The sequence below is a fragment of the Polypterus senegalus genome, chromosome 3 (assembly GCF_016835505.1).
Source record: "Polypterus senegalus isolate Bchr_013 chromosome 3, ASM1683550v1, whole genome shotgun sequence".
In the NCBI taxonomy this organism is placed as follows: domain Eukaryota; kingdom Metazoa; phylum Chordata; class Cladistia; order Polypteriformes; family Polypteridae; genus Polypterus; species Polypterus senegalus.
Window position 1 is genome coordinate 37,813,204 of NC_053156.1, and position 24,570 is coordinate 37,837,773.

Genomic DNA, 24,570 nt, shown 5'->3' on the forward strand with positions numbered 1-24,570 from the left:
TTTCAAGGCCATATTCACAACTGTGTTTCTTTTAATATTAACCAACAAAAACTTGGGACTGAAGGTCATTTTCCTTTTAAGATGTCAGCATCTGAAAAAAATGTTTAAGGGGCATTTTCGGGGAAAAAAAAATGTATATATACACATACATATATATATATATATGTGTGTGTGTATATATATATATATATATATATATATATATATATATATATATATATATATATATATATACACACACACACACACATATACCAATACTTTTTTTTATTTAAACAAGCTTATAAAAGATTCACCAAAGAAAAACCTCCACATGCTTCATTCATACCAGAATGACAGTGAAGCGTTGCTGTTTTTAGTTTTCTGTATTTTCGAGCTTATTCACTTTAAATATCAGCACTAGGCTATTACATGGATTCTCTGTACTTGTCAGTAGTTTGATCTGAACAGCCCACATGTAAATGCAGCAATGCTCTAACATGTACTTTTTTCCCCCCCTAAGTGTGAGAAGAAATCTAGAATTCATGGAGAACGAGACTGCTAAAAGAAGAAGCTGGAGACAAACAAAAAGATGGTCAACAAACAAATTTAGAATCCCTCCACCCACCCAGAGGGGTACAGAGGGCAAAAGGCAAACATGTGATTCTTTGTTTCAACTTCCCAGATAGTACATATTTTGAAGTATTGACAAAACACACTGTTGTTTTCATATACTAATATTTACATCAAAAACAGCCAAAGCAAAATGGCACATTAAGTGAGCAGCAAGGGGATCACGCTTTTGAACAGCAGTGACTTTCCTTTATGAGGGTTGTCAAGAAGCAAAAGAAGCAAGAGACACTGGAGATGTTTAAACCAGCAAGTCAGAGAGAGGGAAGTGAGAAATAAATAATCAAGGATGTGAAAACCTTTCATGTTTCTGCAAATACTGATAGAATATTATTTGCATTCCCATTTGCTTCATCTACTTTATTTCTTTATGATAAAGCCATTAACAATAGGTGTTTTAACATTATATATAGTCAAAATTCTACATCAGTATCACTAACAAACAACTGCAAGTGGACATACAAAATGATATTAGGAAATGGCATATTAACCAGAAAATGGAAAGAACCCTTAGCTATTGCTCTTCACATTTGCTAGTAATTAGCACAGAGAAGAAAGCGGATAGCCTTTCATAAAACTGACATTCTGCTTACACCAATAAGAGGTACAAAAAGCCAATGAATGAAACTACAAGGCAGTTTGGCCCATTGTCAGTGACAATACTGTGATTTTTACTACTAATAAATGGGGGTTTGGTACTGAAAAGTATACAAGTTAATATGTGTTAAAAAAACCACACATCTGCCTGTTGTCTACCAAAGTGGTCAAGTCTACAGGATTTGTTTTAGCTTTGTTAACAAGCAAACATGAGAGGAAGGATTGTTTTTATCCTCCTACACATCTCACTTTTTGGAAGAAGTGCAACCCTTTTATATGGAAAATTCAAACTATGCTTGTGTTTGGGGGAAAAAAAAAATCTAATATAAAGTTTAAAATCAGTGACTTTTTTTTTATTGAATACCTTGTACCAGTTCAAAAGTGGAATGGAACGTAAAATTACCAGCCAAGTAAGTGCTTACTTATTCTGTAATTCACTTTAATACTAGGCATACTCCATCTTCTCAATGAAAGCAAAATTATATAGGTGTTCTGTTAGTAAACATAAGGGACAAAAACGACAAAAAGAAAAGAATGATAGTTAAGTGTTTTTAAAGTTGTTGTAAGTAATACCAACTTGGTGAATATGGACATTTAGTCAAACTTTGCTTCACATTATTAGTCAAGTCCCTGAGGACCTCAAACATGAATTCACACAGACGGAAAAAAAAAACCAAAAAAAAAAAAAAAACCCACAAAGTTTGCAAAACATCAATAGATGAATAATATCCAAAGAGATTTAATATACCAAGACAGATTACACTATAATGCAGATTAATTTCACAAAATAAAATTGCACATTACTAGCTGCCAAATGCATTCACCATTTGGTATGACTAGCTGGACTAAAATGGCTACTATATCCTACTACTGCAGGGTATCGCAGCACTCCAGAAGGTGCTTGAATGAGTGAATTGGATGGCTGCTAAACATTAATCATCTTCATCTCCCAATCTATTGTTTTTTTTAAAAGCATCTTTCTGTAGCAATTAATTACACATATCAAGTCAGCCAAGTGTACACAACATACTGAACTTCTCATTTGCATACAAGATGTTTCCTGCTCATTAGAAACTTTGATTTAAAACTACATGTTCTGACTAAAACAAATTTTAAAAATGTAAACACGACAAAGCATACAAAATAGTGTGCATGCCAACTTTGAATTAATTAAGCCAACTACCTTGCTCTTTAAAATTATTCTATTAAAAATACACAGTGGAGACTTCTGCTGAAACGAGAGTCTAAATTTTAGACCATCTATCCCAACCTTTAAAGACTCTAACATCATTATTATTATTTAGGAAAAATCTAATTTTTGATAATACATTATTAATTTACTTTCTTAATAAATAGAAATTAAAAATAGATATATTAAGGCACATGTGTGTAATAGTTCCACTTTGAGAAACTCAAAACCATTTCTGAAATGTTTCCCTATCCTAATTGTAGGGTAGAAAGCCACACTTGCCAGTGCGCCATGTGTGTCAAGAATATGTCCCCATTTCGAATGAAATTTAGCAGCCGTCATTCCAAACTGGCCTGTGATCAAAATGCCAGTGGATAAACAAATTAAAGCCACATGAGCTTCAGCTTGCTCCCATTTCCATTTTTCAGAGAACACTAATCTCTATGGTGGAAAAACATGACAAACAATACACCAAAAAAACTGCTTGAGTACATTTGCTGACTGGCATTAAGCAAGACAATTTGGCAAACAGAAAACTTAACATATTAACAGCAGGCTAAATGACAAGAGTATGATATATTAACAGCCAAACCAGAGCAAAGATACCTGTTGATTTCACTGTAGTTGACTAAAGTTGGGAAATCCAAAAACTAGTAAAGCAGCAATAAGTTAATGAAAAAAACAGGCACTACTGGATAAAGACAATTGCTCCTGATAAAATGAGTACAACATGGTTTAGGACAAAAAAAGTTGTAACACTAATAATAGCACAAGTGGTTGTGATGGCTAGATGTATTATAAGACCCCTGTAAGGTATTATTCTGTTTACGACACAGTGCAAGAGAAGAACTTTCATTAGAGTTGAAAGTTAAATTACAAGTGACAGCATCTGGCTCATTTCAAAAAAACGTTCGCTAAACGGATCTTAAACTATTTTTTTGTTTGTTTTTCTTCAATAAAGGCAACTTTAACAAATAAGGAATGAAATTTCATTAAAGAGCTACAACCTAAACACTGGAATTTGCAGTTTACCAGTACGCCGAGGCCAAAACCCCTACCACAACACAAGGACTATGTAGTGTTTATTTAGTATATTTTGCTCTCTGGAGAGTTAATCGGTTTCCCCTCAAAAGGTGAGGCAAAATTCTTCATTATTATGTATATTTTTTTGGATTAGAGTTTAGGGGGTAACGACAGGTGTATGCCTAAACAAAATAGTAAAAACGACAAAATTTGAAATGGGGAGATTCTTCTCAAAAAAAGTTTCATCCTTTAAAATGAGACTTTGGAGAGTGGCTTTATTTCCTGATTCTTTTTTGATTAATAAAGTGTTTAAATTCACACTCCACCAAACAGAAGTTCAAAAAATGTCACCATGTGCTTAATACAAGACGGCATGATGACACAGAAAAGTAGTAATATGGTAATCTGCAGGGAAGAAGACACAAGCTACAGAAACTGTAGTACTGACTTAATCTATTTAAGAATGTGTTGTTAACAGAGTTTTGTACTTTATTTACTGCAGACTCACTGCATTAATTTCCAATGATTTATGTGACCTGCTAAAATTTAACTATATCACACATAAAGATCAGTGTTTAAAAGCTGCGGCTTCAGCCAGAAATTAAAAGAAAAAAAAAAAATCAAGGAAATGATTACTTTAATCAAGACTGGTAGATGATAATCAACAGCTGAGCAGGATGAAAACAAGCAGGCATTAAAGATCTCCCTGACCAGGATTATGACCTCAAACAACTGCTTAAAATGTAGGCATGATCTTTTTTTCTCTAAAATGTGTATCCCTTGCGTGGTATTGTAATATTTTATTTTTGTGTATATCAGGACTGCTGTCCAGATGCCAAAGTGGAAACTGCTTCCACATTACACCTACTGTATCTCTGAAGTGCTACTTTGTATCGATTTCCAAAAATGGTTACCAAGGTTAGCAGCCAGTATCTTACATAAGTCGGATACCTCAAAATTGGAAAAGTTCTAAAAAAATGGCACAAGTCCAACACTTCAAGATATTACTTGTGTGTTAATGAGTTAAAAGATTTTACAATGTAATTTGTGATGTCAAAAGGTGAAACATCACATATCTCCTTTAATATTGTTAAGTTCCCTTTGTAAAATGTGGAATAAGCCACAGGTAGCTGCTTATCATTTCCAGTGCCTTTCATTTGTATAGTTTTGTAAAGAGATAATTAATCAAAAAGTGTTTATGGATAGGGCATTTTCAATCAAAATGAATCCATATCCTCAAGAAATTATGAGCATCCAGGCACTGTATGATTTGGAAAAAAAAGGCTTTTCTCCTTTATAAAATATGGAAATAAGGCTTTAACTTATTTTTTAGCTTTTTTCCCTTTTCGCATAAATGGATGGACTTTGTAATCTACATTGAAAAGTGGTGACTGAAATATGTCCATAGTCACCAAAATAAGAGGCACTTATGTTTAAAAAAAAAAAAAAAAGGATTTTTTTTCCATAAAAAAAGAAAATTTTAAATAAAGATGAATTCAGGCAATGTCTCTCGCTATAGATGAAAGTTCATTTATTTAGTTTCCCAAATGAAATGGCCATATTCAGTATTTTGAATGCATTCTTATATTTTTTTTCCCATAATTTTAGCAATCTTTATGAAGCAATAAAGAGAAGGGTATTTGAAATTAATGAGTGGTGACCCATAGCTTCTGGAGTCTAACTGCTCCACTCACTGCCACAGTGGTAGATCAGGAACAACAATTGAATCCAGCTGTGTCCCAGAATCCGGTAAGTGAATGTTGAAGGGTTTCAGCAGTCTGAAATGGAAAAAAAAAAAACAAAAAAACAATGTGATCCTTAAAAATCAAAGACAAGTCATACAGTTTATGTTTCAGATGTGTGCAAAAAATTAGCACATAGAGAGAGAGAGAGAGAGATATATACAGTTATCAACACTGGTCATAGAATTTAGATATTGAAATGAAGTTTCAACACAGAGTGCATCTATTGGTAGTAATGTTGAGCCCTCCAGGTCTCGATTTTTATACAAGGTTTCTCTCACTCAGAAAATTTAATAATGACTCCATGATTTTTTTTTCCTTGGTTTCCTTGCTTAAAACAAAAAACTTGAAACCTACCTTAGGGGCTGTATACATATTTTGGAAAGAAAGAAGAAATAAATGTTAACAGGACATAGTAAACAATTGTTAAAGTAGGTCCATCTTACTGCTTAAAATGAATGAGAAAGATATCAGCAAGCTGTTTACCACAGCTAAACTGACACTTATGTTCAAGCACATACTACTTACTGTTCTGCAATTATTTTGAGGAACAAGGCTGACACTGATGCAACTACTAGTGTTGCTGCGACACAGTTTTTTAACTTGTTATTGTGGCTAGACAGCTTTCTGCATGAATTTGCAATCTTATTCGCATGGGTTTCTGCTGTTAACTTGTTTTTGCCACCAGACACCTGGCTGTGAAGTATAATGAAGTATGTGCTCAGTCAAATAAGCACTGTGACACTGCTGTGGTTGCAAGCCATTGTTTTAAGTATGTTACAGGTAATGGTATGCCCGCTATAGGTATAGTGCCAAGTTTATGGTCAAATGCCCATGAGTCCGCTACAGTATATTCAGTATACAGTGCCCTTTCCAAATTTGGGACAAAGACATTTTTCTCGAGTTACCCCTCTGTTCCACAGCTTAAAATTACAAAACAAACAATTCAGGGTATTTGCATATATTTCAGTCACATCATGTAGAAATGACAACACTTTTTATATATGGTTTCCCCTTTTCATGCCATCAGAGGTGTGCTTCATTGCTTCATAAAATACCTTAGCTTGCTTCTACCCTTGGTAGTCTGTAGACACCACTGTTCAACAGGAGGATAAGAGCTATGCCAATGAAAGTAAAAGAAGCCATTATGAGGCTAAAAAAACAAGAATAAAACCATTAGAGATGTTGGTAAAGCCTTAGGGATTTCTTAAATCAACTGACTGGAATGTCATTTAGAAGAAAGAACGTACTTCTGTGCTCAGCAATCACCAAGACAGTGATAGGCCAAGGATAACCTCCATTGCTGAAGACAGAATAATCCTCACTATGATAAAGAAAAAGAAGCAAATGCCTGTCTGACATTTCAAAAACAGTCATCAGGAGGCAGACAGAGACTGCTATCCAGAGAAGACTTCATGAGCAGAAATACAGAGGCCACGGATTAGTGTTTGTGAAAAAGTACTTAACACTAGAATTACCAGAGCCTGCGAGAAAACTTATAAATCCGGCCCACCTTAAATCTGTTTGCACCTCTCCGTCAGTGTCTTTTGTCCTGTAAATGTGCTGATTAAGACAAGCAGCCGGCGATTCCATCCCCCACCGTCGCAGAACGTTCACTAAGTTCTCCCAGCTCATGCCTTGTTAGATTATTTGGGAGTAAACTGCTGGAGTTTTAGAGTGGAAATAATAGATCGTTATTTGGAACACATGAATTTCATGTGTGTTCCGTTTCTATAGTATTCTGTGTGAACACATTGTTAAAACAGAAATTTTCATATTTTAGTAATAAATGTTACAAAATCTATATATATAATTCACTAAGCACACGCAAAACAGAGAGCCACGCCTGCCAACTCACACAGCCCCGACCGCCAACTGTAAGACCATGGGATACGCACGACAGAGCCCCGCCCGCCAACTCTAACCCTCCTCCTGCGTCCACTGTCGCTCTCAAGGCATGTGCACTGCCTGCTCATCTGCCTGCACGCAACAACTCACCAAACACAGCCTCAGTCGCTTTCGTCTGTGCTACAGTCCACATGCACCTGAGCCACATTGACTTTTCATTGTTCTTTTCGGTTCCGGCTGCTTTTCTATATATACAGTACTGTGCAAAAGTTTTAGGCAGGTGTGAAAAAATGCTGTAAACAAAGAATGCTTTCAGGAATATAAATAATGATTGTTATTTTTTATCGATTTACAAAATGCAAAGTGAGTGAACAAAAGAAAACTCTATATCAAATCAATATTTGGTGTTACTACCTTTTGCCTTCAAACCAGCATCAATTCTTATTGGTACACTTGCACAAAGTTGGGGATTTTGTAGGATTAAAGTCAGATGTATGATCAACCAATTATACCAAACAGGTGCTAATGATCATCAATGTCGCACACAGGTTGAAACAGTCATTAACTGAAACAGAAACAGCTGTGTAGGAGGCTTAAAACTGGGTGAGGCACAGCCAAACTCTGCTACCAAGGTGAGGTTGTGGAAGACAGTTTCATGTCATGGCAAGATTGAGCACAGCAACAAGACACAAGGTAGTTATACTGCATCAGCAAGGTCTCTACCAGTCAAAGATTTCAAAGCAGACTTTTATTATATATATATATATATATATATATATATATATATATATATATATATATATATATATATACACACTAATAAAAGGCAAAGCCCTCACTCACTCATCACTAATTCTCCAACTTGCTGTGTAGGTAGAAGGCTGAAATTTGGCAGGCTTATTCCTTACAGCTTACTTACAAAAGTTGGGCAGGTTTCATTTCAAATTCTACGCATAAGGGTCATAACTGGAAGCTATTTTTCCCCATATAATGTAATGGAGTCTTGAGTTGGAGATGGCCGTGGGGGGCGGGGTTTCGTGTGACATCATCACGCCTCCTACGTAAGTACGTAGAGAACAAGGAAGAACTCCAAGCACAAAACGCCATTTCACAATTGAGAAGGCAGAAAAACATTATGAAGCAAATGATGCATTCAAGCATATTCATAAGTACAGCTACTGCGGAAACAAAGCACGGCGTGAACCGTAAGTTTATATTAAATTAAGTTCATAGACAGGCTGCCACTAGCGTTTGTAATTTAGTGCCTGCCCATATAAGGCCGTCCATCAGCGGCAATCCAATACAAACACTGCCGGTAAATATTCACGGGTGAAGGACTGTGCTTATGCAGAGGAAGATGAGATGGTCAGGGTGGTGTTTGGCACAAACTCATTGAAACTGCGAGAGAAACTTTTAAGTGCCGGGTCTTAGCTGACATTACACGAGATGGCACCAATACAGCTGGGAACCTTCGATGCAAGAACACCAAGCGGCTCACGTGAACTGACGCAATGCGCAGACAAAAATAACAGTTCCAAAGAGTGCTGAACAAAAACCGAATTACACAATTGAGAAGGCAGCAAAAAAATATGAAGCGTCTTATACATAGAATCATATTCATAAGTGCAGCTACTGCGGAAACAAAGCACACGGTGGAAAAAGTGAATGTCCTGCTAAAGGAAGACAGTGTAAAAAAAAAACCGTGCATGCAGTTTGTCACATCACAGATAAAAGGAAGACGAGCTGTTTATTGATGCAGTAAGGAACTAATCGATGAATCAAACCTCTTATCTTTACAACGATTGACAAACACAGAATGTAACTTGAACACATATACATATACATATATACACACATACAGTGGAACCTCGGTTCATGAACGTCCCGGTTCACGTACAACTCGGTTCACGACCAAAAAGATCGCCAAACTTTTGCCTCGGTTCACAACCACACACTCGGTATACTGAACAAGCCAGGTTCCCTTGCCTGCCTGCAAGCTGAGCTGAAAGAGAGAGAGAGAAAGGGCGAGCGAGCACTTGCCTGCTAGGGAGGTGGAGGAGGAGATTGCTGCATGTGTTTGCCTGCCTATCTGTAGGCTGTAGTGCAAGCGAAAACATCCCCCTCCCCCCACAGACAGCCTGAGAGAGAAAGAGAGAGGCCATGCTTTTTCATTTAAGCAAAGCCGCTCCTTGTTCATTGTTTTCAATAAGACGTGCACTCTCTTTGTGCTCTACAGTATTTTGTGTGCTTTTGCAGTTAACTATGGCTTCTAAGCAAGTGGAGAGTTGTCAGAAGAAAGTTTTGAAGAAAATTGAAATCAAGTAAAGAAAGAAATTACAAAAGGTGGAAAAATGTTTACCAGTTTACTCATTTACCAATCGGAGAACCCTCGTGCTTTCAAGCAGCATAATGTAAACAAAGCCAGACTGCCAGTAATGTGGAGGGTCACAAGAACTTTCTTTTTGGAATGGCTGCATGAGGCTTTCACTCCCACCAGCTAAACAGCTAAAAGCACCAGAAACCCAAGAAATCACAAGAGAGAAAACACCTGAAGGAAAACACTTCATGCCAGAACTCGTTTCATGCAAGGTTAGTTTTCTTGGTGGTTTTTGTATTACGGATTTTTCAAAAGTTAATTTTTAGTTCATAATGCGATTTGTTGCAATGTTATTTTTCTCTTTTTTCAAATGTTCGCTTTTTTCCTTGTGCTTAAAACTCATGAAAGGTTTACAGATGGAGTTTTTCATAGCGATTAGGTGCGATGTTACATTTCTCTTTTTCAAATGTTCGCTTTTTTCCTTGTGCTTAAAACTCATTAAAAATTGTTTACATGGAGGACTTCATCGTGTGATTTGTTGCAATGTTACTTTTTTGGTTGCTTGCGAGTTGGTTTTTAAATGAAGTTCGGATTTGTGCGATGATTTTTTCTGCTGTGCTTAAAACTCATTTGAACAACATTGTTTACAGCGTTCAGGCTTTAGGTTTAATAGCGATCTCCTGCAATCTGACTTGTTTGCTTGTGAGTTGTTTTTTGCAAGCGCTTCGGAATTCTTCCTTTTTTCTGCTGTGCTTAAAACTCATTTTAAAAAAAATGCTGCGCGAGCACGTGCTACAGAGAGATTAGAGAGCACTAGCAAAGCGCAGAGAGAGCACGGGCAGCTGACAGGGAAGGGATGGGGGGAGGATAGGTGTGTGTGTGTGTGTGTGTGCGCGCTCGCGCTACACAGAGAGAGAGAGCGGTGAGCCAGCCTGCTCCTGTAGCTGAGGGAGGGAGGCAGGCAGGCAGGGAGGGAGGGGCTTTGGTGGTGTGTGTGCTACAGAGAGAGAGTGTAGCTGATCAGGGAGCCTGGGTGTTTTGTGTCAGTGTTATTCAATGTTTTTACATTAGTTTACTATTACACTGTGGATTCTATGGTGTAATTAACTATATTTGTGCTTAATCTTTACATATTTTTACATATTTACATACAGTTTGTACGGTCTGGAACGGATTAATTGTACTTACATACAATCCTATGGGGAAAACTGCTTCGGTTCACGACCAAAGTTCTGGAACGAATTATGGTCGTGAACCGAGGTTCCACTGTATCTATATATCTATATCTATATTATATATAAATATATAAACATATATATAGAGATATATATATATATATATATATATATAGAGATATATATATATATATATATATATATATATATATATATATATATATATATATATATATATATATATATATATATATATATATATATATATATATATATATATATATATATATATATATATATCTCTATATATATATCTATATATCTCTATATATATATCTCTATATATATATATATATATATATATATATATATATATATATATATATATATATATATATATATATATCTCTCTATATATATATATATATCTCTATATATATATATATATCTCTATATATATATATATATATATCTATCTATCAGCAACACTCATGACAATGACAAAACAATTACATTGTCAATCATGTTACGCTATTATTAAAATGTTTCCTTTTCTTTTACTTCTCCGCTGCCAATCGCAGGTATTTTTATATATATATATATATATATATATATATATATATATATATATATATATATATATATATATATATATATATATATATATATATATATATATATATATATATATATAATATAAATAGATAGATATGACAACAACACTCATATCAATGACAAAACAATTACATTAACAATCATCTTGCGTTATTTTTAAACTGTTTGCTTTTCTTTTTCATAACTTCTTTAACACACTACTTCTCCGATGCGAAGCGCGGGTATTCTGCTATATATATAAATAATCAACCAAGTCGCCCGACCATGGGGTATGCACGACAGAGCCCCGACCGCCCACTCTAACCATCCTTCCGCGTCATGGGAAACGCACAACAGAGCCTCGCCCCCCAACTCTCACCCTCCTCCCGTGTCTACCCTCGCTCTCGAGGCATGCGCACTGCTTGCTCATGTGCCTGTCCCCAATACGTCACCAAACACATCCTCACTCGCTTTGGTCTGTGCTACAGTCCACATGCAGCTGTGAGCCATGTTGACTGTTCATTTGCCTACCATGGTTACCGCCTCAAATGCATTTCATGAAAACACCACTTCTTTCAATGTTATACAAATTCCTGCATCAGGTAACTGTTTGTTTCTATCAGTCAGATATTTCTAGAAAAATGTCATCAACGAAACAGTTGCTCTCGAACTTCGCAACAGGGCTGTAACCTTTGTTTGCCAACATTGGGATAACTTCAGTGACGTGCTGTCCATTGTTCTTAGACACGGAAGCATAGACATACAGTCTGCTCAACAATACACGGACTGCATGAATACTTCCGGAGTTTATGGTTGCGAGTCAGAAATTGTGGCGATACCCCAAATGCTTCTAGCTACTATCTCTATTCACTTCCGAGAACGTCGTCATGCCTCTCCTCGAGTTTATAATCTGGGCCAACGTCTCTCCATATCCCTGCTCTTTAGCGGTCCTTTGGATCCTGGGTATTATGAAGTTCTCTTGCCTCTCAAATACACACGTGATAACCTTCTGATGCCATCTATTGACAATGTCGGTATGTGCACACAAAGTTCACAAACACGTGATCGCCACACTGATGTGACGTCACCTTCCCACTATCCTCTTACTAAAAAACATTTACAAACGCATTTCACACCGGAATTTCAATGCAACATTTGCTCCAAAGCCTTCACACTCCAGAAATATCTCAAAGCACATTTAAACACACACTCCACTGAACGAATGATGCAATGTGAACATTGCCAGCAGTGCTTCAAAACAACTCGCGCTCTCAAGAAGCACTTACAAGCTCATTCTACTCACACCTTCAGTTGCATATTTTGCAACGAGGACTTCACGGCTAAGATGGATCTCCTCAATCATGTGCAAATCCATTCAACACAAACATTTGTCTGCAGCCACACTGATGTGACGTCACCTTCTCACTATCTTCTTACTGAAAAACATTTACAAACGCATTTCACACCGGAATTTCAATGCAACATTTGCTCAAAAAAATTCACACTCCAGAAATATCTCAAAGCACCTTTAAACACACACTCCACTGAACAAACGCATTCCACACAGGTCTTTCAATACACTAGTTGTTCGAAAATGTTCGGACTGCAGAGATATCTCAACGCACATTTAAAACCACACTCCACTAAACAACTGTGTCTTTCAGGAAGTGTTCACACATCAATAAATAATTATGCGGCGCAGGTTGGGTAGTATAGGCATAAACTACAGAATGTGTGAAGCCTGATGTCCAAAGATCAAACAAACACTTTCACAAAGGGTTCAAGGACGATACAACAGCTTCTGTGGCATAGCGGAAAGATTTGCTGACGTGTAATCAAGGGGCCCCATGGTTCGATTCCCACTGCCGCCTATATTTGCCGTTTTCAGTGGTGAGCTGCTCTTATTGTTAATTTTATACAGTATACACATTTGGTTTGTGTCTGTAACAAATGATGTACATTTATAGTACTGTATTTGTAATTTGTTTTATTCTCTCACTTACGATTATGATACATACTACCGCCCTAGGGATCTGACACTGTTAGTTTTTATTTGAAGTAGGGAAAAACTGTAGATGTGAGTGGTGTTTTGAGGCAATGGAACTGGACATTCTCTGATTTGGAGGGATAAAAGCTGACACACAAACAGTGGTGAATCTGCCTTCTTCGTATCTCACCGTCACTTGATTTTTTTTTTAAATTCAGTTTTATTGAGCGTTCTTGCTCACGCAGAATTAGTACGCACCTTATGGTGTATGATGTCAAAAAAAATAAAAAATAAAAAAAACCAGACGTAGGTATATATGATATTTTGAAGAAATCATTACCTGAATAGTACCAATCAGAAAACATCATCGCACCAATGCAATATTATTTGAAAACAAACCGTGTCGGACCGGGTGTGAATTTACACTGGTGCTGTTACTTACAGTCAGATCCAGGAGAGGGGGCTGGTTTGAGGCTCGGGGAGGCTAATGGCGCTTTTCCACTGCATAGTACGGCACGACACGACACGGTTCAGTTCAGCTCACTTTTTGGGGGTTTTCCACTGGGAACAGTACCTGGTACCTGGTCCTTTTTTTAGTACCACCTCAGCCGAGGTTCCAAGCGCCGAACGTTACCAAAACGTGACGTGTAAACTCTACTGGTCACTGATTGGCCTGAGAAAATCGTCATTACTGCCTCACTGGCTATTCTTTTCTTTTATGTACACACACACGGAAGTTTGTGCCTCGTCTCTCCATTGCTGGACGCAGTTTGTTGCATAAGTGGATGAATGTTTCTTCAGACATTCGAAAGTTCTCCAGCCACTGAGTGTTTGTAAAACCGGGAACAATCACATCCCACCACTCTGAAGCACGGTTAAATGTCCAAACAGATGGTCTGTTGCGCCGACTTTTTTGCAAAATGTGGAAGATCTGTAATATACAGAATCAGCATTATGTAACACTGGCAGTTAAGTTCATTTTATGCTTTGCAACAGTGATAAAAGTTAGCTAGTGATGTGCTTTTTTTAGATGCTTACCCTTGCGCGTCGTCGAGCTAAAGTGTTGTCGTTGTCTGCGTGTTGTTGTAAAAGTTCCACGGTGTCACGGCAGTAGAGGCGCGCAACTATAACGACACGGGAATAATCCCGCCCACTCTAAAGCGGTACTAAACTGCAGTCGAAACGCAAACCGAGCCGAACTGAGTCGAACCAAGGTGAGCTGTACTGAACCGTACTGTGCCGTACTATGCAGTGGAAAAGCGCCTTTTGGGTGTTAGAGCGTGATCGTGATTGAGAGAATAAAACTGAAAAAAGCTAACCTTTACAAGTACCATAAGTTTATACCCATGTCCCATATATTTGTCTCTTTTTTTTCTAGGTGCTGCAAGAACCGTTTTTCCTACATTTGCATCAGGTACACACGTCGTGATTAACCAGATTAACCATATTAAATCAAAGTGCTGACAACAGCAAAATGTGGAGAAGAAAAGGAACTGCCCAAGATCTAAATCAGACCACCTCATCTGTTAAACATGGTTGCGGGGCTGCTGTAGCTTGGGCATATATGGCTTCCACAGGTACTAGCACACTTCTTAAGGTCCAGCAAATGTCTCCAAAATCACTGGACGGTGCTTTATCTTACAACAAGGTAAGGATCTCAAACATACTGTGCTAAGGCAACACAGGAGTTTAAAACTAAAAAATGGAAAATTCTTGAATGGCCAAGCCAGTCCCCTGATTTAAATTTAATTAAATTGAGTACTGTATATCCATATGCTAAAGAGAAAACAAAGGGAATACGCCACTGGAACAAACAAGGTCTGAAGATCATTAGAGGCTTGGCAGAACATGACCAGATAAGACACTTAGCATGTGGTGATATCCAAGAATTGCAGACTTCAACCAGTCTTTGCATATAAGGAATAGGTAACAAAGTACTAAATTTGACTGCTTTCATATACCTGCCATACACCAAACATTATGGAAGTCTGCAATCATGTAGAAAAGGTTTGTGATTTCTACATGGTGTGACCAAAATGTATGCAAATACCCTTAACATCTGCAGTATGCTCTTTAAATCATATCTGAACGGTTTGATTTGTAATTTTAAACTGTGGAGCAGAGGGGTAAATCAAGGAAAAAATGTGTCTTTGTCCCAAAATATTATGGAGTGCACTGTATCTACTCAGCTTGATAGAATTTATTCATTTATGTGCCTAAATAGTTTAAATTATAAAGGGTAAAAAATAAAAGCTAAAATAGAAATACTCAAAAGTTCATAACACAAAACTTAAACAAAAGATAAAATTAAATGACAAGTGAAAATACACAAATACAAAATAACTTAAATTAACTGAAATGACCTCTGTCCAGCTATGATAAATGAAATGTACAGCCAAATGCACATAATCGTAACTTCTATTTACAAGACCAATGGTACTTTAAAGATCACAAAGCTGCCTTTGTAGAACCAACAAATAATGCCTCCACCACCCAGCACTACTGGGCACTGCTCATCGAACTGTGAAAAAGCAACAGACTGTCTTTTTCTTTCCCTAAGCATTCTACATGCTCAAAATATTGTACACATCAAGAATGTTCTGAGGTCAATATTTCAGCAGTAAAAAAGCCACAGATCAAAAACCATTCAAAATTTCTGCAGTTTTTCCTCTACCTAATCTCTATAAATTAGTGTTGCACATATTTCTTAAAAAAACATAAAATTAACTTAGTATGCTTACTAAGAATATAAAGATTTGTTAAATATGTTCCTGATAGCTGCACAGAAGAAAAAGTGAATATCTAAGCAACATCAGTCTTACTCTGGTATGTATTTGATCCACAAGTCACATTTGTGCATTGAAGAGCTCTGTATGTGCACTTCCTACAATTAGAGTGAAAGGTTTGGGGTAGTCAATCAGGCAGATGGTTGAGAAGTATTTTGTCAAATACAGGCCAGAATGGTTTGTGTTTGAAACAATCCTGTATTAAACGATGCTAAGTACCTATAGAGCAGGGGTCTCCAACCATTTTTCCCCTGAGGGCTACTTTTACAAAATGAAAATGGCAGAGAGCTACTTATGTTTTCTAACGTTTATTCTCATAGTTTATTTCAACCCAAACAAACTGTAAATGTTCAGGCAAAACAAGATTATTCAAACATTTTGCATTTAAACATCACAAAAATTATTTAGTTCACCTGCAAGTGCATTTTCTATGTCTGTATGCATTTTCTAGTGTCTCTCACACTATTGAATTAAAACATTAATGCTGTCAAAACAAGACAATGCAATTCCAAATACACAGATATGACTTATTTGTCATTTTGTTCCATGTCACTGTTTCACTTTATTCACATGTCCAGTTGCATGTGTGATGTGTTTTTTACTTAGTAAGATGATTGGCACTGCATGGAGTCAACAAAAGAGGCAGGTGTATGGTGGAGTGGAGCCCCTTAGGTTCACTCTTCTGGAGTCCTTTAAATGTTCATCTGTCAGTCTTGTTCTGAACTTTGATTTCATGACATTCATGTCAGACTCACAGAGGTATGGAGACCCAAACAGAGCAGACATTTTCAGAGCTGCTTGATGATGATTCTTATAGTTATCTGGCTCTACTAAGCTCCAGAAATGCAGAGAATGCTGTTGAGACTTTAACTGCACATTATTTTGAAGGTTTACTAATACAGTAATATATAAAATCCAATGTCTCTCTGTCTATATGTCTGTCCGCTTCTCAAGAGAGAACTACTTAAATTTAGATTGTTTTTTTTCTATAATTTGCTTGAACATTCCGGTTGATTTTGCGACTTCTCTCATTTTGCTATGTATTATAGTTCGCTTGTAGTACCGATTTATTAGAGTGAAACTGGGATCTACGCAATGGGCCTATGGGGCCTTCCTCACTCACTCGCCAGCTTCGGGGCAAGATCCTCAACTCTGCTTATCTAGTGAATGAGAAAAAAACTGAATTCAACTTTGTGTGATATTTAAAATAAAAGTGCTACTTGGGTCTTGATGAGTTTGAGTCCGGATATTCTCTTAATATGCCACATTGAAAAGATAGATTGCAGTTCAGATTGTGAATCGTGATTTTGTTTTAAAAGGATTATGATTTTTTGGAAAGATCACCCACCCCTAATTTGACTAATCAAGTTTTCAAAATTTATGTAGAATTCATTAACCCTTTGGCAAGCTACTGGGAAAGGGGTTGCGAGCTACCAGTAGCTCGCAAGCAACGTGTTGGAGACCCTGCTATAGAATTTACAGCACATTTCAACTAACATTTTATTGTGTTACCTCTTCAGACTTTCATGCACTTAAGCATTTTATTCACTTACATATTTTCGTCAGATTTCATAAATTGTACTTCTGAAATTTAACAACAAAATATTACAGTTGGCTTAAACATCACCCCATTAAACACAGTTTATACTTGGCCACAATTGTAGCTAAACATCTGTTGTAAAATGCCCACAAGCATTGGACAATAGTGATCTGAAAAAATTATACCACCTTTAAAAAAAAAAAAACACTTCTAGCAACTAAGTGTTTGTGAAACATTAAAAGATAGCAATGAGATTATTATTTAAGTGCCATAATGTGTTTTGAGATACATTCCAGTAAAAGATGGTTAGGTCCTGGTTTCATTTTTCTCATAGCAGGGAATAGGTGTTTTGTCGGAAAAACAAGTTTGTACAATATTTCATTGATTTTTTCCATCATTTCATGCCTTTGAGAAGCATTCCCTAATAAAACTTCTGTTTTGATTGAGTAATGAACTATACTGGGCCTTTACCAAATGTAACAATTTCAATTTTAGGCTAAAAAGAACAATATCAATTTTATCAGACCAAACTTTGGTCTGGTAAATGTGCCAAATGGGTTCTGGAATAAATTTATGGGTACTATTCCCATACTTAAAGGATTTTTTTCCCCCCAGTAACACTTCCACAAATAGTTCAGACTTTAGCACTGTAGGACAATTTATTGTAACACAAAGTTAATATCTAAAAACCTAACGTCATTATTTAGTACCTCTAAAAATTTCAATTCTGTCAACTTTGGTAGTAGATTCAATATTTTCCTATGACATGCCCCTTTCTTCATATTCAAATGCACGACAAATTCAGAATGTAACTAAACTGAATAAAAATACATTTTATTAAAGGTCTGTCCTCGGAGACATTAAGTTGAATCAGATTAAATCCCAAGAACTATACTGGAGTGATTGAATGTCTAGTTGACACCAATCTACGTAAGTGAAGTAATCAAATCAACATACACTATGGTACATAACATGTATATGTACCTTGCACTACATTTTAGATGAATACCCTGGTCCAGAGCATACAAAATATCTACAATGGTCAGTATTAAGGGAGAGCCATTAGCCACACTGAGTCAAATTCTACACAAATGGCACTCGATGATCAAAATCTTCATAAAATGATGTGTGAAGTGAAATCAATACTCAATAAGAGACCCCTTACAAAGACATCAGATGACCCACTCACACCCAATCACGTGTTATTAATGAAGACACAACCTGAAATGCAACCTGAACTCGTTTCAGAAAACGACCAATACCCAAGAAGACGCTGGAAACTAATTAAATACATGGCTGATTTGTTTTGGAAAAGATGGACAAAAGAGTATTTGCCAATACTTCAAGAACGTCAAAAATGGCTTGCACAAAGAAGAAATTTTGAACCAGGGGACGTTGTTTTAATTGTAGATAAGGCTACACACCGTAATTCAGGGGTAATGGGTCGAGTCATCAAGACTATGCCAGACGCCAAAGGTGCAGTCAGAAGAGTTTGTGTGCAGACCAAAACCAGCACACTGGACAGACCCATGAATAAACTGTGCCTGCTTCAAGAAACAGCCAATGTTTGAAATAGGAAATTTTAAAATGCTTGTTTGCAGTGTTATTGCTAGTGATTTGAAACCAATAGTTTATGTGAAAGTAATTGGCTCATACTGAAGTATAGTAATTGTCTCCAATCCTGCATAGCCAATTAGGGGCCAGAAATGTAAGAGCCAATTTTAGAAAGTTAAAATTTTGAGTTAAACTCATATTAATGTATATAGTCATATTAATATAATAGAATATAAATTTCTTCCATAGTCATACACAATGGTGTAGTCTTTTCCCCCTATAAGTTAGTAAGAGATAGAACCTTCTTACTATAACTGGGAAACAGTGTGATAATAGATTCTGTTGTGTCTAGAACAGGCCCCAGTAAGCGGGGACTTGAAAGACCCATTTTCAACTTAGAAATGGGATACGCATACAGTTTTCTGACCGTTTTGAAATGGTTCAGAAATGTTAAGTAGTAACGATTTGAGATGTAATAAAAGATTTAAGCTTTGAACAGAACTTTTAAGATGTTTTTCTTTTTTTGCTATTTTAATTTTCTTTTTAGTGTGAACAGTTTTACTCTGAATTTTAACTAACAAACCAAATGTTTTTATACAAACAGTAGTTTCCTTTATTAAGTGCCACAAAATTCTTCTAGTGTTATGTACTCAAATAAAAGAGGTTCTTCTGCAATAAATACTGAATTTTGTGACGATGTGGGTTCTGGCTCCACACTCCCTTTGATGTTGGAAGCACTTGAACCCAACACCGTCGATAATGTTGCCGAATGAGCTAGTCAATGGAGGCAAATTACTGAGCAAGGGGAAGGTAGAAAGTGCAAAAGTGCTTTTATTTAAAACAGTCAACAAAAACAAAGTTCATAAATAGTGCAGTTCTTCAAATTCATTAAATAAATAATCCATAAAAAGAACGTGGAGTAAAACCAATAAATAGAAAAAACAATCCTTAAAAACGAGAGGTTAAAATCTTTTTAGGAAGCAGTCTTAAAACCATCAACAAATACGGTGCTCTTCTGTTAGCGTCTCACCTGCTTATCCCGTATGGGCCAAGCAGCAGGCAAGACGCTCTCTACAGCTGCCCTCCTCAAACACACGCAAGACTGGAGACCTCCCGATCCCTGGCTTCGGTTTGGCTCTCATCCCAGCCTCGAGACTTGGACTCCTTGGTCTCCAGGACGCTCACACCAAGGACTGCCACTCCAAGCCTCCCGACTTCCGCTGCCTTTCTGCGGCCTTCTGCGGCTCGTCGCTTTCACCTTGGTCACTCCCGCTACCTGCTCGCTCAGCGGGAGCGACATCAACACAAACACGTGGGTGTCGGCCTAACACCCAGCTTCCATGCAGCTGTCCACGAGCGCCATTCGCGCGACGTCCGCTTGCTCTTCGCGGCTCTCTCCCTCTCACCGACCTGCTTCCTCTCCTGCTCCCGTAACCTCCGTCCTCTCCTTTCCTTTCTCTCCGATCGTTTTTCTCTCCGAACGTTTCTTTCTTCCCGATCGTTTCTTACACTCCAATCGATTCTCTCTCCGAACGTTTCTTTCTTCCCGATCGTTTCTTTCTCTCCAATCGATTCTCTCTCTTTTTCTCCCCAACCGACTTGCGCTTCTTTTAAAAACGTGAGGGGCCATCACAGCTGCAGCATTAGCCACGGGAGCAATCACGAATGTGGGCAGTTCCTCACCTGTGCACACGGTGAGAAACGCCCACATCGACGACTGCCCCGCTGTCGCTAACAACGCCCCTCACGAAGCCGCCTCGGGTGCGATGATTATTTATTTAAAATCAATGGCCTTTTCTCCACGAGCTGTGGACCCATAACACCACAAATTTATACAAGAAACAAAAATGACTGCTGGTGATGCTGTACAGTACATGCTGTAGAAAAAAGTAATTCAAAAATCAAAAAGTGTAAAAAAAATAAGCACAAAAGCATGGGGTGGGGGGAACAGTGATTATATTTACAAGACTGTTACGAAAATGTTTCTGTAACATAAATCTCTCTACAGGACCTTTTCTCACAAACACCTGCTGGTCATAAGACAATCCTTGCTGGTCTTACATCGGTTTTATATGCTGGATGCAGACTAATTGATATATACTTGCATGCATTTAGAACTTTAAATTAACCTCCTTGAACTTTTTCCTTGGGACTTCAGCTCTTAGAACTTTTTTCAACTACAGACTTCTCTCATGCAACTGATGCATAGTAAACCAATGTTCTTCCCTTGGCAGCCAATGGAGTAATGCCATAATATCAGCATTATGGTATCCATGGGTGCATGTAGTTCAAAAGGCCTGCTCGTATCAGCATGACTAGCTGACCATACTTCAAATTGAAGCACAACTTTGTATTGCCGACTACCTGTTTCTTCCCGGAGCCTTTTCATCACATGTGCAAGGTAGGGATGCTCAGATCGATCAGCCATCAATCATAATTGGCAGATTTCCACCAAAAAAAAAATGATCGGTAAAAAGCCCAATCATAAAAACCAATATATTCAATCCCTGCCTTTCTAAGCTTTATGGTTATTTAGTTACAGTGCTCCTTTATGCAAGGTATTACAATAGAGAAGCCAGCATTTGCAGCAACCTTTCTACAGTGTAAACAGAGCAGCAAGTGGAATTTTCTTTTATCAGTGAACAAGAGGCAAATAGGTATATTAGCCTTTATGTTAAAGTGGATTAATAAACTGAAAAAATAATTAAAGTCACCCTGTGCAAATAGACAAATGGCAAGAAAAGCTATTTTAAGGAATTTAATTTTTATTTTGTCTTTAAAATTAAAATGTACACTGTTTGAGTTTGGACAGCTTGTTTAAAATACAGCATCTTACACTTTTGATTGGAAAATAAAGAGATAAATTTGAAATTGCTGCTTAGTAAACAATAGGCTTTTTTATTTTAAAGATTTGTACATATTATTTGTTTGTATATTTTGGTAAGAAGCAAGTACTACATAATTAAAATGGCAATCCAAATTACAAATGCCTAGCTAATACTGATGGAAAAAACCCTGTATAGATATAGTAAATGTATATTTTAACAGCAAAAAGCTATAGTGCAATTAATCATTTAAAATGACTAAAACGTACAAGTGCATATATATTTACATTTAAGGAGTGCAACTGCCAATATCGATTATGAGAATACATTATTTTTTGTTGTTGGAGAAATGCTAAAAACTACTTTAATTAAGCCTCATTTCAGATAGGTACATTACTGAAGAAAAAAAAAACCAATATGACAGCTTGTAATGCAAAGAATTTTATTTTCTTTTATGCCACATCGATTATGGATAATTATTTTTGTATACATTTTATTAGTTATCTATTTTATGGAAATTTATTTTAATATATTATGGTCACTGAACGATGAGCCTACAGAATTTCATTTTGTTAAGAAATGAACAGTTACCAGTGGTCTAGAGTTTAATCATATAAGTACACTTTAATATAGGACATAAGGCTTCTGCTTGTCTAATTATGCAGGAGATTAGTGTAAAACATTTTTAAAGGGATAAAGGAAAAAGGAAAAAAAACAAAAACAGAATCAGTATCGGGAATCAGCAGATCATGCAACATGAAATCGATGATTAGCATTGGCCTTAAAAAAACCTGATTAGAGTATCCCTAGTCCAAGGTATGTGAATTTTAAAATGGGCGGCGAAGTAAATCTACAGTTGTAACACAACATTAAACTATGCGATACAGCCTTTCACAGTAACACCAGTGATAACTATCTAGGAGAAGTTCAATGCTTCCATGCATAGTAACCTATAGGTGATATGTTTACTAAACACTGCTAATATTACAAAGAAAAAAGCAATATCTTGCATTTTGAGCTACCTGTATAAAAAGTTCTATATATAGAGTGATTCTAATATAGGTAGTCCACAAGTTACGGACATCCGACCTTTGACTTACAAACGGTACTGCAGCTGCGACGCATGCGCCTCAGTAACTGCCGCTCCGTCATCTTCATCCTGGGGACGCTGAAAGCGGTGGCTGGAGGGAGGCGATTTTGCTGCTTGCGCAGTGTAGTGTAGTGTAGTGTAGTGTCCCGCAGCAAGCAGTGACCTGTGGTCCATAGTCACCAGGCCCCCAGCTATCGCTCGTGTGCAGGATGGAGGCTTGATGGGGTGGTTCACTGCCCACCCACCACGCTGCCACAGCTACTGCTCCTGACTGGACGCAGGCCGGAAGGAGCTGGGGGTGGGGGAAGGATTGGGGGGTGTTCTTCACTGCCCCGTTCGTTCTCGGTGGGCAGTTGGTGATCCTGCAAGCGGTGACCCGGTTGTGCCTGAACGGGGTAGCAGGGGGTAGCATTGTAGTGTGCTTAGGGTGGCTGCCGGTTGAATAGGGGCAATGGTGTGCGATTCACTACCCACCTTTGGCCGCACCGTGTTCGTTCTCGGTGGGCGGAGGCTGCAGGCAGCATACTGTAGTAGAGGTGACTGTGTGGTGTGCAGGTGGTGAACAGCCCCTTCCCACCCCCATTCATTCTCAATAGCAAGCCTGCTTGTACTGTTACACACATAGCAGGAAGTTGTCTCTTGTCAGTACCTCAAACATGTTGACGACGGGTGCCTTCCTGCTGTGATAGCGTGTACAGTGCTGTGCAGAAGAGCTCATCTTAACCTTTTGTCTTCACCTTTCAAGAATGTCTCTGAAACACAAATCTGATGCAAGTGCTGGTGATTCAGTAAAGAATAGAAAAACCATCACCATTGAAAATAAAGTAGAAATAATAAAAAGGTCGGAGAGGTAAAACTCCATCATTCATTGGCAGAGCACTTGGTTACAGTCGGTCAACAACAGCATTTATTAAAATAATGTACCTGTTCCGACTTACATACAAATTTAACTTAAATACAAAACTACAGTTCCTATCTAATACGTAACCCGGGGACTGCCTGTATTTAAATGTTAATGACTGATTTTTATGGTACAAAGACCTGAATGTCAAATTCTTTACAGCAAAAGCAGTGGTTTACTTCTTTATAAAACCACCTTTACTGTCTGATGCAAACAGTAAGTCAAATTCTCCATACTGCCTCCTTAAGTGTCCACAATAGAGTAAGTGAGGCTGTCTAATGTAAATTGCACAAGTGAAATTAAGACTAAAAGTGTTTAGTACTTTTCAACAAAACCGCTACAATATCTTTTATAGGAGTCATTTAGAAAAATACTGAATGTACTGCAGAATACCGATTTGCGATTTACTTCTTCTCTTTAAATCTGACTTTTTTTTCCCCCTTTAACAAGTATCTGGTTGTACCAACAACATTGTACCAGAGCAAGAAAAATAAAACTCCTTGTGGGTTCTGAAAAAGTGGGTGATGTTCCTGCTCCAAAGAGATCAAGGGACTCTTGTACACTTACTGATTACCTAAATGTACATTAGGGGCAAGCAACACTTGCACCAGATGTTGCAGAGTACAACAAGGTGAAACCTGTGCTACTCTCAGCAAATCCTCTAAAGTGGTAGAAGAATGAGGGAAATACATTTCCTTTTATCCCATCTTGTAAGGTAATACCTTTGCGTTTCTGAGGAGACTGCTTGCTCAACAGCTGGTAAAGCCATTATTGCAAAAAAAAAAAAGTTGTC

General features: G+C 37.4%; 1 protein-coding gene across 1 annotated transcript in view; it reads right to left on the minus strand.

The window, feature by feature from the left end:
- Positions 1-239: 239 nt before the first annotated feature.
- si:ch73-335l21.1 (insulin receptor substrate 1-B) overlaps positions 240-24,570 on the minus strand; it is a 107,414-nt gene continuing 83,083 nt past the window's right edge. Inside the window, exon 3 of the mRNA XM_039746970.1 lies at positions 240-5,196. Coding sequence (XP_039602904.1) covers positions 5,189-5,196 — 8 coding nt within the window. The 3' untranslated portion in view covers positions 240-5,188. The remainder of the gene's footprint in view (positions 5,197-24,570) is intronic.